Source organism: Oncorhynchus clarkii, unplaced genomic scaffold, assembly GCF_045791955.1.
Source record: "Oncorhynchus clarkii lewisi isolate Uvic-CL-2024 unplaced genomic scaffold, UVic_Ocla_1.0 unplaced_contig_3046_pilon_pilon, whole genome shotgun sequence".
NCBI classification, from domain to species: domain Eukaryota; kingdom Metazoa; phylum Chordata; class Actinopteri; order Salmoniformes; family Salmonidae; genus Oncorhynchus; species Oncorhynchus clarkii.
This window is the reverse complement of record NW_027257998.1, coordinates 147,240-160,417: the sequence shown is the minus strand read 5'-3', so window position 1 is coordinate 160,417 and position 13,178 is coordinate 147,240. Positions and strand designations below refer to the sequence as shown.

General features: G+C 37.2%; 1 protein-coding gene across 1 annotated transcript in view; it reads right to left on the bottom strand.

Moving 5' to 3' along the window:
- Window positions 1-13,178, bottom strand: part of LOC139394443 (WASH complex subunit 5) — a 76,583-nt gene that overhangs the window by 46,815 nt on the left and 16,590 nt on the right. Inside the window, exons 4-6 of the mRNA XM_071142510.1 lie at window positions 6,379-6,463; window positions 5,781-5,881; window positions 1,228-1,420 (exon numbers count right to left, since the gene is read on the bottom strand). Of these exons, the coding sequence (XP_070998611.1) occupies window positions 1,228-1,420; window positions 5,781-5,881; window positions 6,379-6,463 (379 nt within the window). The remainder of the gene's footprint in view (window positions 1-1,227; window positions 1,421-5,780; window positions 5,882-6,378; window positions 6,464-13,178) is intronic.

The following is a 13,178-nucleotide window of genomic DNA, read 5'->3' as shown; positions in this document are numbered from 1 at the left end:
TTTAGGAGACACGGGACAGCTTTAGGAGACACGGGACAGCTTTAGGAGACACGGGACAGCTTTAGGAGACACGGGACAGCTTTAGGAGACACAGGACAGCTTTAGGAGACACAGGACAGCTTTAGGAGACACAGGACAGCTTTAGGAGACACAGGACAGCTTTAGGAGACACATGACAGCTTTAGGAGACACATGACAGCTTTAGGAGACACATGACAGCTTTAGGAGACACAGGACAGCTTTAGGAGACACAGGACAGCTTTAGGAGACACAGGACAGCTTTAGGAGACACAGGACAGCTTTAGAGACACAGGACAGCTTTAGAGACACAGGACAGCTTTAGAGACACAGGACAGCTTTAGACACACAGGACAGCTTTAGACACACAGGACAGCTTTAGAGACACAGGACAGCTTTAGAGACACAGGACAGCTTTAGAGACACAGGACAGCTTTAGAGACATAGGACAGCTTTAGAGACACAGGACAGCTTTAGAGACACAGGACAGCTTTAGAGACACAGGACAGCTTTAGAGACATAGGACAGCTTTAGAGACACAGGACAGCTTTAGAGACACAGGACAGCTTTAGGAGACACAGGACAGCTTTAGAGACACAGGACAGCTTTAGAGACACAGGACAGCTTTGGAGACACAGGACAGCTTTAGGAGACACAGGACAGCTTTAGGAGACACAGGACAGCTTTAGGAGACACAGGACAGCTTTAGGAGACACAGGACAGCTTTAGAGACACAGGACAGCTTTAGAGACACAGGACAGCTTTAGAGACACAGGACAGCTTTAGAGACACAGGACAGCTTTAGAGACACAGGACAGCTTTAGGAGACACAGGACAGCTTTAGAGACACAGGACAGCTTTAGAGACACAGGACAGCTTTAGAAACACAGGACAGCTTTAGAGACACAGGACAGCTTTAGAGACACAGGACGAAACATGGATCTGAGAATCAGACGATTTCATGATCATAACATACAAATAGATTGAATAAAACATTCAAGACAATGTAATATTGTAGCATGAGTGAGTGCGTAAGAAATGTCATTCAGTTCTAGGTTACTAACCACCTAAAAGGAGCCAATGGGGTGTTTACATTACTAACTAGGAGAACAGTGGGTTAGTATGACACGAGTAACTCCTTTTAAAAAGGTAAGAAAACAAAATGGTTTAATAATTAAAAATCAAGGAATCTATCCCATTGAGTCTTACCTGGTTATAGATGTCATCAGAGCGCAGCCTCCCGATCACCATGCTGATGAAGGTAGAACTGATAGGTACTCTCTGGAAGTAGCTCTCGGGGTAGTTAGCTGGCCGCTTGGCCCCTGATTGGCTGGAGTAGCCAGTACTCCGCAGCAGCTTACAGATGTCATCCAGGTTAGAGTCCGCTGAGGAGCGGGCAGCACTGGACACACAAACAGGACATGTATAGGTAGTAACACGCTCCAATCAAATGTTGGTTTTTCTTTCATTCAAATTATAGATAGTACTACAGTATTATAGATAGTAGTATTAGTATAGTATTATATCATTATAGTATTATATCATTATAGTATTATAGATAGTATTATATTATAGATATACATAAATGTTTGTTTTTCTTTCATAAAAATTATAGATAGTATTATATTAGTATTATATTAGTATAGTATTATATTAGTATAGTATTCTAGATAGTAGTATAGTATTATAGATAGTAGTATAGTATTATAGATAGTAGTATAGTATTATATTATTATAGATATTAGTATAGTATTGTATTAGTATAGTATTATATTATTATAGTATTATAGATAGTATTGTATTAGTATAGTATTATATTATTATAGTATTATAGATGGTATTATATTATTATATTATTATAGTATTATAGATATATATATAAATGTTTGTTTTTCTTTCTTTCATATGCATCAGATTTCAGCCGGTGAAATGTTTTCAAACCCAAATCTAAATGTTATTGGTCACAGAAACATATTTAGCAGATGTTATTGTGTGTTGTGAAATGTTTGTGCAAAATTGCTTAGGAGACAGAAGCAGAGCTTCCATGTCTGTCAGCGCTCTCTCACTGTCCTAGTATTATAGTAATAGAGATAGTAGTATAGCATCATAGATAGTATTACAGTATTATAGAGAGTATTATAGTATTATAGATATTAGTACAGTATTGTAGATAGTAGTACAGTATTGTAGATAGTAGTATAGATAGTAGTATAGCACTATAGATAGTATTACAGTATTATAGAGTATTACAGTATTATAGAGTATTACAGTATTATAGAGAGTAGTATAGATAGTAGTATAGCATTATAGATAGTATTACAGTATTAGAGAGTATTATAGTATTATAGTATTATAGATAGTATTATAGATAGTATTACAGTCTTATAGAGAGTATTATAGTAGTATAGAGAGTACCATAGTATTATAGATAGTAGTATTACAGTATTATAGATAGTATTACAGTATTATAGTATTATAGATTGTATTACAGTAGTATAGATAGTATTATAGATAGTAGTAAAGAATTATAGTATTATAGATAGTAGTATTGATAGTATTAGACAGTAGTATAGATAGTATTACAGTATTATAGATAGTATTACAGTATTATAGAGAGTATCATAGATAGTAGTATAGCATTATAGATAGTAGTATAGATAGTAGTATTACAGTATTATAGATAGTATTACAGTATTATAGTATTACAGTAGATAGTATTACAGTATTACAGTATTATAGAGAGTAGTAGTAGTATAGCAGATAGTAGTATAGATAGTAGTATTACAGTATTATAGATAGTATTACAGTATTGTAGATAGTAGTATAGATAGTAGTATAGCATTATAGATAGTATTACAGTATTATAGAGTATTTTAGTATTATAGATAGTAGTATAGATAGTAGTATAGCATTATAGATAGTATTACAGTATTAGAGAGTATTATAGTATTATAGTATTATAGATAGTATTATAGATGGCATTACAGTATTATAGAGAGTATTATAGTAGTATAGAGAGTATCATAGTATTATAGATAGTAGTATTACAGTATTATATATAGTATTACAGTATTATAGTATTATAGATTGTATTACAGTAGTATAGATAGTATTATAGATAGTAGTAAAGTATTATAGTATTATAGATAGTAGTATTGATAGTATTATAGACAGTAGTATAGATAGTATTACAGTATTATAGATAGTATTACAGTATTATAGAGAGTATCATAGATAGTAGTATAGCATTATAGATAGTAGTATAGATAGTAGTATTACAGTATTATAGATAGTATTACAGTATTATAGATAGTATTACAGTATTATAGAGTGTATTATAGTATCATAGTGTATTATAGTATCATAGATAGTATAACAGTATTATAGATAGTATTACAGTATTATAGAGTGTATTATATTATCATAGATAGTATACCAGTATTATAGATAGTATTACAGTATTATAGAGAGTATCATAGATAGTAGTATAGCATTATAGATAGTAGTATAGATAGTAGTATTACAGTATTATAGATAGTATTACAGTATTATAGATAGTATTACAGTATTATAGAGTGTATTATAGTATCATAGATAGTATTACAGTATATAGAGTGTATTATAGTATTATAGAGTGTATTGCAGTATTATAGATAGTATTACAGTATTATAGAGTGTATTATAGTATCATAGATAGTATCATAGTATTATAGATAGTATTACAGATAGTAGTATTACAGTATTAGAGAGTATTTTAGTATTATAGATAGTAGTATAGATAGTAGTATTACAGTATTATAGATAGTATTATAGTATTATAGATAGTATTACAGTATTATAGTAGTATAGAGAGTATCATAGTATTATAGATAGTAGTATTACAGTATTATAGTATTATAGATTGTATTACAGTATTATAGATAGTATTATAGTATTATAGATAGTATTACAGTATTATAGTAGTATAGAGAGTATCATAGTATTATAGATAGTAGTATTACAGTATTATAGTATTATAGATTGTATTACAGTATTATAGATAGTATTACAGTATTATAGAGTGTATTATAGTATCATAGATAGTATTACAGTATTATAGAGTGTATTATAGTATTATAGAGTGTATTGCATTAGTATTACAGTATTATAGAGTGTATTATAGTATCATAGATAGTATCATAGTATTATAGATAGTATTACAGATAGTAGTATTACAGTATTATAGAGAGTATTTTAGTATTATAGATAGTAGTATAGATAGTAGTATTACAGTATTATAGATAGTATTATAGTATTATAGATAGTATTACAGTATTATAGAGAGTATTATAGTAGTATAGAGAGTATCATAGTATTATATATAGTAGTATTACAGTATTATAGATAGTATTACAGTATTATAGTATTATAGATAGTATTATAGATAGTAGTAAAGTATTATAGTATTATAGATAGTAGTATAGATAGTATTACAGTATTATAGATAGTATTACAGTATTATAGATAGTATTACAGTATTATAGAGTGTATTATAGTATCATAGATAGTATAACAGTATTATAGATAGTATTACAGTATTATAGTATTAGATAGTAGTATAGCATTATAGATAGTAGTATAGATAGTAGTATTACAGTATTATAGATAGTATTACAGTATTATAGATAGTATTACAGTATTATAGAGTGTATTATAGTATCATAGATAGTATTACAGTATTATAGATAGTATTACAGTATTATAGAGTGTATTATAGTATTATAGAGTGTATTACAGTATTATAGATAGTATTACAGTATTATAGAGTATTATAGTATCATAGATAGTATTACAGATAGTAGTATTACAGTATTATAGAGAGTATTTTAGTATTATAGATAGTATTACAGATAGTAGTATTACAGTATTATAGAGTGTATTATAGTATCATAGATAGTATAACAGTATTATAGAGAGTATCATAGATAGTAGTATAGCATTATAGATAGTAGTATAGATAGTATTATAGTATTCTAGATAGTATTACAGTATTATAGAGAGTATCATAGATAGTAGTATAGCATTATAGATAGTAGTATAGATAGTATTATAGTATTCTAGATAGTATTACAGTATTAAAGATAGTATTACAGTATTATAGATAGTATTACAGTATTATAGATAGTATTACAGTATTATAGCTAGTATTACAGTATTATAGCTAGTATTATAGTATTATAGCTGGTATTACAGTATTATAGATAGTATTACAGTATTATAGCTAGTATTACAGTATTATAGCTAGTATTATAGTATTATAGCCAGTATTACAGTATTATAGATAGTATTGCAGTATTATAGCTAATATTACAGTATTATAGCTAGTATTATAGTATTATAGCTGGTATTACAGTATTATAGATAGTATTACAGTATTATAGCTAGTATTACAGTATTATAGCTAGTATTATAGTATTATAGCTGGTATTACAGTATTTTAGCTAGTATTACAGTATTATAGCTAGTATTATAGTATTATAGCTAGTATTACAGTATTATAGCTAGTAGTATAGATATTATCATAGTATTACAGATAGTATTACAGTATTATAGCTAGTATTATAGCTAGTAGTATAGATATTATCATAGTATTACAGATAGTATTACTGGCAGCATTAAAGGGTCCCTGACAAAATAACAAAGAGGATTGATTCTTAAAAGGTTTGAATTGTATAAAGGATGTAGAAGCCATTTTCCCCCCAAAACAGCAGCAAAGGTCTCACCTGTATCTATAGTAGGACACCAGCATCCTCTCTCTGACCTCCCCCTCCATCTTCTGGTCAATAACCAACAGCATGACGCCATAGAGATACAGCGCCTCACACTGGTTAACAAGGAGACAAACAACACATCGTAGGACTCTCACATACCTTCAGGACATACAGGACCTCACACTGGTTAACAAGGAGACAAACAACACATCGTAGGACTCTAACATACCTTCAGGACATTGCCAAACATACAAGGACGATTCTCCTAAATGTATATAAGTTGATCATAGAGCTACGCACACTGGTTAACAAGGAGACAAACAACACATCGTAGGACCCTCACATACCCCCAGGACATACAGGGGGCCTCACACTGGTTAACAAAATCTAAGTAATTACAAGAGATTGGGGCGGCAGGGTAGCCTAGTGGTTAGAGGGGGTAGGCAGGTGGTTACAGCGTGGGACTAGTAACCGAAAGGTTGCAAGATCGAATCTCCCGAGCTGACGAGGTAAAACAAATCTGTCGTTCTGCCCCTGAACAAGGCAGTTAACCGTCTTTGAAAATACAAATTTATTCTTAACTGACTTGAAAATGTAAATGTTGTTTTACCAGGAGCTGTTTTCCATCCTCATTCAGCAGCACAGTCTCCAGGGTCTGTTGAATGTAAACTCCTTCATACAGGTCATCCAGGTACCTGGAGAGAAGAACAGCTGATTAGATAAAGCATGGTGAGGAGACAGAGACAGAACAGCTGATTAAATAAAGCATGGTGAGGAGACAGAACAACTGATTAGATAAAGCATGGTGAGGAGACAGAGACAGAACAGCTGATTAGATAAAGCATGGTGAGGAGACAGAGACAGAAAAGCTGATTAGATAAAGCATGGTGAGGAGACAGAGACAGAACAGCTGATTAGATAAAGCATGGTGAGGAGACAGAGACAGAACAGCTGATTAGATACAGCATGGTGAGGAGACAGAACAGCTGATTAGATAAAGCATGGTGAGGAGACAGAACAGCTGATTAGATAAAGCATGGTGAGGAGACAGAACAGCTGATTAGATAAAGCATGGTGAGGAGACAGAACAGCTGATTAGATAAAGCATGGTGAGGAGACAGAACAGCTGATTAGATAAAGCATGGAGAGGAGACAGAGACAGAACAGCTGATTAGATAAAGCATGGTGAGGAGACAGAACAGCTGATTAGATAAAGCATGGTGAGGAGACAGAACGGCTGATTAGATACAGCATGGTGAGGAGACAGAACACAGAACATGGTGAGGAGACTGATTAGATAAAGCATGGTGAGGAGACAGAACAGCTGATTAGATAAAGCATGGTGAGGAGACAGAGACAGAACAGCTGATTAGATAAAGCATGGTGATTAGACAGAACGGCTGATTAGATAAAGCATGGTGAGGAGACAGAACGGCTGATTAGATAAAGCATGGTGAGGAGACAGAACAGCTGATTAGATAAAGCATGGTGAGGAGACAGAACAGCTGATTAGATAAAGCATGGTGAGGAGACAGAACAGCTGATTAGATAAAGCATGGTGAGGAGACAGAACATCTGATTAGATAAAGCATGGTGAGGAGACAGAGACAGAACAGCTGATTAGATAAAGCATGGTGAGGAGACAGAACGGCTGATTAGATAAAGCATGGTGAGGAGACAGAACTGCTGATTAGATAAAGCATGGTGAGGAGACAGAACAGCTGATTAGATAAAGCATGGTGAGGAGACAGAACAGCTGATTAGATAAAGCATGGTGAGGAGACAGAACAGCTGATTAGATAAAGCATGGTGAGGAGACAGAACAGCTGATTAGATAAAGCATGGTGAGGAGACAGAACAGCTGATTAGATAAAGCATGGTGAGGAGACAGAACAGCTGATTAGATACAGCATGGTGAGGAGACAGAACAGCTGATTAGATAAAGCATGGTGAGGAGACAGAACAGCTGATTAGATAAAGCATGGTGAGGAGACAGAACAGCTGATTAGATAAAGCATGGTGAGGAGACAGAACAGCTGATTAGATAAAGCATGGTGAGGAGACAGAACAGCAGCTGATTAGATACAGCATGGTGAGGAGACAGAACAGCTGATTAGATAAAGCATGGTGAGGAGACAGAACAGCTGATTAGATAAAGCATGGTGAGGAGACAGAACAGCTGATTAGATAAAGCATGGTGAGGAGACAGAACAGCTGATTAGATAAAGCATGGTGAGGAGACAGAACAGCTGATTAGATAAAGCATGGTGAGGAGACAGAACAGCTGATTAGATAAAGCATGGTGAGGAGACAGAACAGCTGATTAGATAAAGCATGGTGAGGAGACAGAGACAGAACAGCTGATTAGATAAAGCATGGTGAGGAGACAGAACAGCTGATTAGATAAAGCATGGTGAGGAGACAGAGACAGAATCTGATTAGATAAAGCATGGTGAGGAGACAGAACGGCTGATTAGATAAAGCATGGTGAGGAGACAGAGACAGAACAGCTGATTAGATAAAGCATGGTGAGGAGACAGAACAGCTGATTAGATAAAGCATGGTGAGGAGACAGAACAGCTGATTAGATACAGCATGGTGAGGAGACAGAACAGCTGATTAGATAAAGCATGGTGAGGAGACAGAACAGCTGATTAGATAAAGCATGGTGAGGAGACAGAACGGCTGATTAGATACAGCATGGTGAGGAGACAGAGACAGAACATCTGATTAGATAAAGCATGGTGAGGAGACAGAGACAGAACAGCTGATTAGATAAAGCATGGTGAGGAGACAGAACGGCTGATTAGATAAAGCATGGTGAGGAGACAGAACGGCTGATTAGATAAAGCATGGTGAGGAGACAGAAAAGCTGATTAGATAAAGCATGGTGAGGAGACAGAACAGCTGATTAGATAAAGCATGGTGAGGAGACAGAACAGCTGATTAGATAAAGCATGGTGAGGAGACAGAACAGCTGATTAGATAAAGCATGGTGAGGAGACAGAACAGCTGATTAGATAAAGCATGGTGAGGAGACAGAACAGCTGATTAGATAAAGCATGGTGAGGAGACAGAACAGCTGATTAGATAAAGCATGGTGAGGAGACAGAACAGCTGATTAGATAAAGCATGGTGAGGAGACAGAACAGCTGATTAGATAAAGCATGGAGAGGAGACAGAGACAGAACAGCTGATTAGATAAAGCATGGTGAGGAGACAGAGACAGAACAGCTGATTAGATAAAGCATGGTGAGGAGACAGAACAGCTGATTAGATAAAGCATGGTGAGGAGACAGAACAGCTGATTAGATAAAGCATGGTGAGGAGACAGAGACAGAACATCTGATTAGATAAAGCATGGTGAGGAGACAGAACGGCTGATTAGATAAAGCATGGTGAGGAGACAGAACGGCTGATTAGATAAAGCATGGTGAGGAGACAGAACGGCTGATTAGATAAAGCATGGTGAGGAGACAGAACAGCTGATTAGATAAAGCATGGTGAGGAGACAGAACAGCTGATTAGATAAAGCATGGTGAGGAGACAGAACAGCTGATTAGATACAGCATGGTGAGGAGACAGAACAGCTGATTAGATAAAGCATGTGAGGAGACAGAACAGCTGATTAGATAAAGCATGGTGAGGAGACAGAACGGCTGATTAGATACAGCATGGTGAGGAGACAGAACATCTGATTAGATAAAGCATGGTGAGGAGACAGAGACAGAACAGCTGATTAGATAAAGCATGGTGAGGAGACAGAGACAGAACAGCTGATTAGATAAAGCATGGTGAGGAGACAGAACGGCTGATTAGATAAAGCATGGTGAGGAGAGAACGGCTGATTAGATAAAGCATGGTGAGGAGACAGAACGGCTGATTAGATAAAGCATGGTGAGGAGACAGAACAGCTGATTAGATAAAGCATGGTGAGGAGACAGAACAGCTGATTAGATAAAGCATGGTGAGGAGACAGAACAGCTGATTAGATAAAGCATGGTGAGGAGACAGAACAGCTGATTAGATAAAGCATGGTGAGGAGACAGAACAGCTGATTAGATACAGCATGGTGAGGAGACAGAACAGCTGATTAGATAAAGCATGGTGAGGAGACAGAACAGCTGATTAGATAAAGCATGGTGAGGAGACAGAACAGCTGATTAGATAAAGCATGGTGAGGAGACAGAACAGCTGATTAGATAAAGCATGGTGAGGAGACAGAGACAGAACAGCTGATTAGATACAGCATGGTGAGGAGACAGAACAGCTGATTAGATAAAGCATGGTGAGGAGACAGAACAGCTGATTAGATAAAGCATGGTGAGGAGACAGAACAGCTGATTAGATAAAGCATGGTGAGGAGACAGAACAGCTGATTAGATAAAGCATGGTGAGGAGACAGAACAGCTGATTAGATAAAGCATGGTGAGGAGACAGAACAGCTGATTAGATAAAGCATGGTGAGGAGACAGAACAGCTGATTAGATAAAGCATGGTGAGGAGACAGAGACAGAACAGCTGATTAGATAAAGCATGGTGAGGAGACAGAGACAGAACAGCTGATTAGATAAAGCATGGTGAGGAGACAGAACAGCTGATTAGATAAAGCATGGTGAGGAGACAGAGACAGAACATCTGATTAGATAAAGCATGGTGAGGAGACAGAACGGCTGATTAGATAAAGCATGGTGAGGAGACAGAGACAGAACAGCTGATTAGATAAAGCATGGTGAGGAGACAGAACAGCTGATTAGATAAAGCATGGTGAGGAGACAGAACAGCTGATTAGATACAGCATGGTGAGGAGACAGAACAGCTGATTAGATAAAGCATGGTGAGGAGACAGAACAGCTGATTAGATAAAGCATGGTGAGGAGACAGAACGGCTGATTAGATACAGCATGGTGAGGAGACAGAGACAGAACATCTGATTAGATAAAGCATGGTGAGGAGACAGAGACAGAACAGCTGATTAGATAAAGCATGGTGAGGAGACAGAACGGCTGATTAGATAAAGCATGGTGAGGAGACAGAACGGCTGATTAGATACAGCATGGTGAGGAGACAGAGACAGAACATCTGATTAGATAAAGCATGGTGAGGAGACAGAGACAGAACAGCTGATTAGATAAAGCATGGTGAGGAGACAGAACGGCTGATTAGATAAAGCATGGTGAGGAGACAGAACGGCTGATTAGATAAAGCATGGTGAGGAGACAGAACAGCTGATTAGATAAAGCATGGTGAGGAGACAGAACAGCTGATTAGATAAAGCATGGTGAGGAGACAGAACAGCTGATTAGATAAAGCATGGTGAGGAGACAGAACAGCTGATTAGATAAAGCATGGTGAGGAGACAGAACAGCTGATTAGATAAAGCATGGTGAGGAGACAGAACAGCTGATTAGATAAAGCATGGTGAGGAGACAGAACAGCTGATTAGATAAAGCATGGTGAGGAGACAGAACAGCTGATTAGATAAAGCATGGTGAGGAGACAGAACAGCTGATTAGATAAAGCATGGTGAGGAGACAGAACAGCTGATTAGATAAAGCATGGTGAGGAGACAGAACAGCTGATTAGATAAAGCATGGTGAGGAGACAGAGACAGAACAGCTGATTAGATAAAGCATGGTGAGGAGACAGAGACAGAACATCTGATTAGATAAAGCATGGTGAGGAGACAGAACGGCTGATTAGATAAAGCATGGTGAGGAGACAGAGACAGAACAGCTGATTAGATAAAGCATGGTGAGGAGACAGAGACAGAACAGCTGATTAGATAAAGCATGGTGAGGAGACAGAACAGCTGATTAGATAAAGCATGGTGAGGAGACAGAACAGCTGATTAGATAAAGCATGGTGAGGAGACAGAACAGCTGATTAGATAAAGCATGGTGAGGAGACAGAACAGCTGATTAGATACAGCATGGTGAGGAGACAGAACAGCTGATTAGATACAGCATGGTGAGGAGACAGAACAGCTGATTAGATAAAGCATGGTGAGGAGACAGAACAGCTGATTAGATAAAGCATGATGAGGAGACAGAACAGCTGATTAGATAAAGCATGGTGAGGAGACAGAACAGCTGATTAGATACAGCATGGTGAGGAGACAGAACAGCTGATTAGATAAAGCATGGTGAGGAGACAGAACAGCTGATTAGATACAGCATGGTGAGGAGACAGAACGGCTGATTAGATACAGCATGGTGAGGAGACAGAACATCTGATTAGATAAAGCATGGTGAGGAGACAGAGACAGAACAGCTGATTAGATAAAGCATGGTGAGGAGACAGAACAGCTGATTAGATAAAGCATGGTGAGGAGACAGAGACAGAACAGCTGATTAGATACAGCATGGTGAGGAGACAGAACAGCTGATTAGATAAAGCATGGTGAGGAGACAGAACAGCTGATTAGATAAAGCATGGTGAGGAGACAGAACAGCTGATTAGATAAAGCATGGTGAGGAGACAGAACAGCTGATTAGATAAAGCATGGTGAGGAGACAGAACAGCTGATTAGATAAAGCATGGTGAGGAGACAGAACAGCTGATTAGATAAAGCATGGTGAGGAGACAGAACAGCTGATTAGATAAAGCATGGTGAGGAGACAGAACAGCTGATTAGATAAAGCATGGTGAGGAGACAGAGACAGAACAGCTGATTAGATAAAGCATGGTGAGGAGACAGAACAGCTGATTAGATAAAGCATGGTGAGGAGACAGAGACAGAACATCTGATTAGATAAAGCATGGTGAGGAGACAGAACGGCTGATTAGATAAAGCATGGTGAGGAGACAGAGACAGAACAGCTGATTAGATAAAGCATGGTGAGGAGACAGAACAGCTGATTAGATAAAGCATGGTGAGGAGACAGAACAGCTGATTAGATACAGCATGGTGAGGAGACAGAACAGCTGATTAGATAAAGCATGGTGAGGAGACAGAACAGCTGATTAGATAAAGCATGGTGAGGAGACAGAACGGCTGATTAGATACAGCATGGTGAGAAGACAGAGACAGAACATCTGATTAGATAAAGCATGGTGAGGAGACAGAGACAGAACAGCTGATTAGATAAAGCATGGTGAGGAGACAGAACGGCTGATTAGATAAAGCATGGTGAGGAGACAGAACGGCTGATTAGATAAAGCATGGTGAGGAGACAGAACAGCTGATTAGATAAAGCATGGTGAGGAGACAGAACAGCTGATTAGATAAAGCATGGTGAGGAGACAGAACAGCTGATTAGATAAAGCATGGTGAGGAGACAGAACAGCTGATTAGATAAAGCATGGTGAGGAGACAGAACAGCTGATTAGATAAAGCATGGTGAGGAGACAGAACAGCTGATTAGATACAGCATGGTGAGGAGACAGAACAGCTGATTAGATAAAGCA